The sequence below is a fragment of the Prionailurus viverrinus genome, chromosome A2, assembly GCF_022837055.1.
Source record: "Prionailurus viverrinus isolate Anna chromosome A2, UM_Priviv_1.0, whole genome shotgun sequence".
NCBI classification, from domain to species: Eukaryota; Metazoa; Chordata; class Mammalia; order Carnivora; family Felidae; genus Prionailurus; species Prionailurus viverrinus.
In genome coordinates, this window is record NC_062562.1 from 109721989 (window position 1) to 109727988 (window position 6000).

Below are 6000 nucleotides of genomic sequence, written 5' to 3' on the forward strand. Positions count from 1 at the left end.
TAGTTTTGATTGTTTTAAACCCAAATGCACAGATCCAAACGACCAGCTGTATCATCTTAATAGAGGTGGCATATAAACATGTATGAACATACATACGTTTATACATACACATGCAATGTTTAATGGAAATATATGCACATACAACTGACTGATAGACTTTGTCCAGATAGAGCCATAGCCAACGTCTCCCAGATTTGGGAAGGTTCAGAGAGTCTTTTGAATGTCATTTAATAATTAAGAAATGTCAGGGTGCCTGGGTGGCCCAGTCAGTTGAGCATCTGACTCCTGTTTCTAGCTCAGGTCATGATCCCGGGGTCTGTGCTAGGCTCTGCACTGAGCACGGAGCCTGCTTAAGGTTCTCTCTTCCCCCTCCACTGCTGGCACTCTCCACCTCCCAACACACACACACACACACACACACACACACACACACACACACACACAAAGATATTTCAATGGCCTACCAGAACTTGACTAAACTAGAAAAAAAATATTTTCCCAATGTCACCCGAATTTAAAACAATCCTGAGTCTCAGTCAACTCACAATACAGACTCTCTGAAGGTCCCCTCTAACTTTTCAGTCATTTAAGAACAGGTGCTTTAATATATACCATGTTGTTTAAAAAGTAAAACAAAAAAACAAACAAACAAACAAAAAAACTCAGGGTGCCTAGGTGGCTCAGTCAGTTAAGCATCTGACTGCAGCTCAGCTCATGACCTCACCACTCAGTGAGTTTGAGCTGGTGTCAGGCTCCATGCTGACAGCTCAGAGCCTGGAACCTGCTTCGGATTCTGTCTCTCTCTCTCTCTCTCTCTCTCTCTCTCTCTCTGCCCCTCCTCTGTTTGCTCTCTCAAAAATAAAAATTAAAACATTAAAAAAAAATGGGGGGGGGGGGGCTCCCGTGAGTTGACCTTAGAAGCTAAGGATCTCATCACCACAAAGTACAGTCTTCCTCTCAACTCCTCTATGGCCATGGAATCTTCACTCAGCCATTGGCTGTGCTGAGTCAGAGAATAAGCTTCAAGTATTTTGATAGTGAGCTAGGAGTTTAACTGTTTCTTTTTAAGGTTGCAACCAGTTGTTTTTATTTTGTTTTGTTTTGAGCTGTCTACCCCACCTTCCGAAGCATCCTGTACCTCTGATTCCTGAAACATTCCAAGATCTGGGGACTTCAACCAACTTGCTTCTCCACAGCTGTTCCCATTTTCTTGGGGACTGTTAAGTCTGATTGATTACCATCCTGTTCTTCCAATGTTTTGTTGTCATCTTTTATCTACTCCAGCTCTTCTTACATTCATTTTCCCTTGTGTGACTATACTGTTTTTAGTCTCTTTGGGTGGATAAATACAACAGTGAAAATAATGCCATTTAAACCTGTATTTAACTAAAACAAAGACGAGCCACATTTCTTTACATTTCCCTATCCCAATTTAAGAGCTGTGGACCAAACTTCAGAGGTAAAGTCTCTCGTATGCCATAGTTTTTTATCGGTTCAAAATTCCAAAGGACAGATCAAACTATGAGGGTCATTTTTCAGTCAGTGAGTATCTTTAATTCCATAGTCAAGATCAACTAATAAAGATTATTCACAACAACCTCTCTATTAGTGAGATGGAAAAAGCTTGAGAAAATAAAGTCTTAACTTCTGCGAGACAAATGAACTTTGAAATCAAATTAGAGGGCAAGGAGAACTGACACTATCCTAAAATAATCTAGATGATTGACAGTGGTGACACCCAATTACATCTTTTCTGATCTGATGCATTAGAGTGATGCTTCCCCTTTAATATGTGGTAAGCATGCATCATTTTGCCAAAGAGCAAAACGTAAGAATTTCATACAACATTTTATGCTTCCATCTCCTTTCCTTAATTGAACTTGCATAATTCAAGAGGGTGAAATAACCTAGGCTTTTTAACACCATGCTCTAGGAAGTCTATTAGCAGTCAAGAGAATGCCCTTCCTTTAGCACATGGCTAAGAAGCACCCATACCTAAACCCCTGTAATGCAAGATTTCCAAGGATTTCCTGAAACATACCCCAAATGCAATCATCCCTTAAGTTCTTCAGGGATTTTAATAGTGACAAAAATGATCTCCGATGGATTTCAAAATGGAGGTTTCTTTAGCTACTATTAGAATTTTATCACTGCTGTTAGCAATACAAAACACATGTTCCTCATCTTCCATTAAAAAAGGCATTCCCAGAACATTTTTACTTCAAAAGATTTTTCCAGTAACCACCTATCTCAGTCTACCCCAGAAGATGCAAACGTGCTGATGTTAATTTGCTTCATAGGAAAGAAAACTGAACGTACAAGAGACTATATTCCCTTATACCCAGTTATTAAGCAATTAGGTTCTGCTGGCCAAAATCCATTATGTCCCTTAATATAACCTACATAAAGGAGTTATGTTGTCACGGGGTCTAACATACTGTAGTACTGTAGTTACATGATTCATACACAGAGAAAAGGTGGGCTACAAGAGTAGGGAAAGCACCTGAACTGTTTCCATGTTTGTTTGAGTTTCAGATGTGACCACTGGCCTGATTACCCTAATCAAGGGTGGTTATGACTCTTCATGCTTCCATAACCATATCCAACACAACTTGGGCCCTTTGGCTTCTGTGATGTGTGCAAGCATGATGGGACAGGAAGAAGAGCTTTTCTGGGTAATAGGCTAACAGCCTTGAATTAGCAGCAACTCATTAGCTTGGTCTTCATGAAAGCCACCTGCAAAGGATATACTAAAATAATGTTATCCTTCTTGAGACACAAAGGACTCACTTCAAGGTTTAACATCCCATCACAGCACCACACTGGCTTCAACCCATAGCAACTCATCTAGGGACCTGTGCAACTGTCCAATTCCTACCCCTCCAGACTCACCCCACGCTCAATCATACTACTATGCGCTAAAACAATTAACAAACCCCCTATCTCACTACTGCGCCTCTAGTCCTCGCCCCAATTCTACACGTATTGGCCTTAACAATTTCGCACCCTTAAATCTATATCCACCGGTGAAAGCCTCGGATTAAGTTTTGTCCCTCCGTCCACCTCGGATTAAGTTTTGTCCCTCCGTCCACCTCGGATTAAGTTTTGTCCCTCCGTCCACCTTCAGCACTTCGTAATTAACATAGGATCTTAAGAGATATTCAGTTAATGTACATGAATGGATAAAGTGAACAAAGGCCCGTGAAGTGAGATGTGTGAGTAAAACTCCAATCCACGCATGCACGGAGAGCACAAAACATTAACAGAGATTGAGAAAGAGGCAGACGGGCAGGAAGACTCCTGAAAGAGCTTGTCATTAGGCCCCAGTGGGGCCACTGTCAAAACTAAATGCCTTTTAGTTCCAACCCATGCTCTCCTTAGTCCAGCTCCAGGAGCCGGGCTCCCCACCACCACGTCGACTGCCCGGGCACCGAAAGGGGTCTGTGGGGCAGCCCCCTCTTGCGTGCAGGTCTGTTAGAGGATCAGAACCACCGGTCCCTGAATTGCAGGGGAGGACGCAGCCCAAGCCAGGGATTGAGCGGGCGGAGTCGGGCCCGCAGTCCGCCGAGAGAAGGCGCCAGCGCGAAAGCAGCACGAGGGGCAGGTGCCGCGGGCCGCCCTAGGCGGGCCGCACCAGGAGCGGAAGGCCGGGCCGGGGACCGGGGGTGCGCCTTGCGCCGCATTACCTCTCCAGGGCCTGCAGCGTGTAGCTGATGAGCGGCCTCTCCAGGACGGGACAGAACTGCTTCGGGGTGGGGACGCCCATGCGCTCCCCACTACCCCCCGCCGGCAACACCGCAGCCACTGCGGGAGCGCGGCGCCCAGCTGGCCGAGCCTCGGCCCGGGCCGCGTTCAGCGTAGAGGCCGAGGGTGTCTGGTCCGCGCCGAGAGAGTCGCACAAGCGAGGCCGCGGCGCGGCGGGCCTGGGCTCCATGGCGGCGGGCGGCGCGGCCGGCCGGCCGGCCTGGTTCGCCCCGGGCCACAGCGCCCCGCTGCGCTCGGGCGCTCGGCTGGGGTCACCGGGAAGATCGGGGGGGAGGGCAGAGGAGGCCTGACGGCGCCCACCGGAGCCGCGGAGTCCGGGCCGCTGCGTGTCCCCAGGGGACGCTCCAGCTGCCGAGCTTCCTCCTTTGGCGTCCGCGGCCTCAGCGACGAGCCCAGCGCCCCCGGCCGGGCTGCGTTTTCGCGCCTCCTCGCTTCTCTGGCGGGCCCAGCGGTCGCCTCGGGTGGAAGTGTCAGCCCTCCGTAGGAACCTACGGGTCCCATTAAACTTAACAATTTTGCATAGGCTGTAGAGGTCAGGACTCCCTCCCAGTCCCTCTCCCCTTAAGGATATTTGGATTCAGGTCACAGGAGGGGACAGAAAGACCTCGATTTCTGACTTTGATTAAGCTCGTAAGATTTCCTGGTTCCACCTCGAAAAAGACAGGTGGCCGGGCAGTGTTATTATGAAATATTAACCCAAACTGCCACGGATCCCAAATTTGTCTGCAAATTGGAACTACCTGGGGAGCTCAGAAATTGCTGACACCTATGTCCCACGCTCAGAGACTGGGATTTAATTAGTCTGGTGTGTGGCCCGAGTTTGGGAATGTTTTTAAAGACCCCCAGGTAATTCTAATGAGCAGGCACGTTTTGGACCCACAGAGCCAAAGCAGTAATACTAATAATTGCTGAACAAGCGACACACATTAGCTCATTTAATCTACAGGAGAACCCAGCTATTACTGGGGTTTTGTTGGTTTGGGTTTTGTGTTTTGACACAGAGAAAGAAAAAAGGTTGTAATGTTTAAGTAATCTGTGTAAAATTACACCTCTAACGGCAGAACTGCCGTAAGGCCCTTGCACAGAAGCACAGCCAGAGTTGAAGAATTCCAGGCCTGGAGGTATACTGCCCTTAGTACTATTCTTGCTGGCAATGTTTACCATAAAAATGTATCGAAGTATTTGGAATGTCAGAGCCCATCGTATTAGGTCCCTGGAATGTAAACTCTAGGAGAGTCGGGTTTTTACTTTTTTGGTGTGGGTTCTATGTCCAGCACCTGGAATATAATAGAAGCTTAAAAAATATTCAATCAGTAGTTCATTCAATACATAAGTTAATGATAATTGAAGTATATACTAATAAATATTTTCTAATTCATATTTATCAATCTTCAACAATAGTTAATACAAGATTCATAAAAATTGAATCTTTTAAGCGCTGAAAATATTATCAGTTTATAATATCCCATCCAACTCAGTATTTTTACTAATTTTTCCAAATTGAGATTAAAGCATACACAATTAAAATATGATTTTCCCATCTGTTTTTATCAGTGATTGAGCATGTTTTTAATATATTCAATGTACTTGTATTTTCAATACTCAAGTTTCAATGCAGAAGTACTTTCAATACAAAAGTAACAAAAAATTACTGTTATTATAATTAATGTTTAACTCCGTTACAGTTTCAGTTTGTCAGATCATTGACTCTTAGCTGAAAAATAAGCACCATAATACACCTGACTTTGTACCATCACCACCACACCTGTGTCTGGCCTGTACTAGGAATTCAATTAATACCTGTTGACTGGACGGATAAATGAATAAAGGAATCTATACAGAGGCAGGAAAACAAATCAAATAATTGTTCCAATTAATATTGATCTTAAACTTCCCTTTTTAATCTAACAGTGGAGTTAAAGCTAGTTTTCATTTTGTTAATCTTCAGCAAAAAAAAAGCATAGTAATAAGTCTTAATTGCTATATAATTATACATAAATCTTAATAAATTTTAACAATAATCTTGTTTTATTGATTTGATTGTTTTAGAGCAAATATATTAATTTTGCTGTTTGCTATGAATCCTTACATATTTTATACTTTATGTTAACAATATTTAAGACTTGTATTGAAAGAAAAGGACAGACTGTTCATTTGTCTATCACAGTATGAGAAACATTTTTCTGTATCTTTTTATACAGGTATAATTAGTTTCTTATTATGCGTACTTTGGGT

At 44.0% G+C, this 6000-nt stretch overlaps 1 protein-coding gene across 2 annotated transcripts in view; it reads right to left on the reverse strand.

Moving 5' to 3' along the window:
• CRPPA (CDP-L-ribitol pyrophosphorylase A) overlaps nucleotides 1-4312 on the reverse strand; it is a 332720-nt gene extending 328408 nt beyond the window's left edge. For both annotated transcript variants that reach the window (XR_007150469.1, XM_047850755.1), the window contains exon 1: nucleotides 3687-4312. Coding sequence is in view for 1 of the 2 variants with exons in the window: in XM_047850755.1 (XP_047706711.1) it covers nucleotides 3687-3934 (248 nt within the window). In the remaining variant the exon portion in view is untranslated. The remainder of the gene's footprint in view (nucleotides 1-3686) is intronic.
• Nucleotides 4313-6000: the final 1688 nt, after the last annotated feature.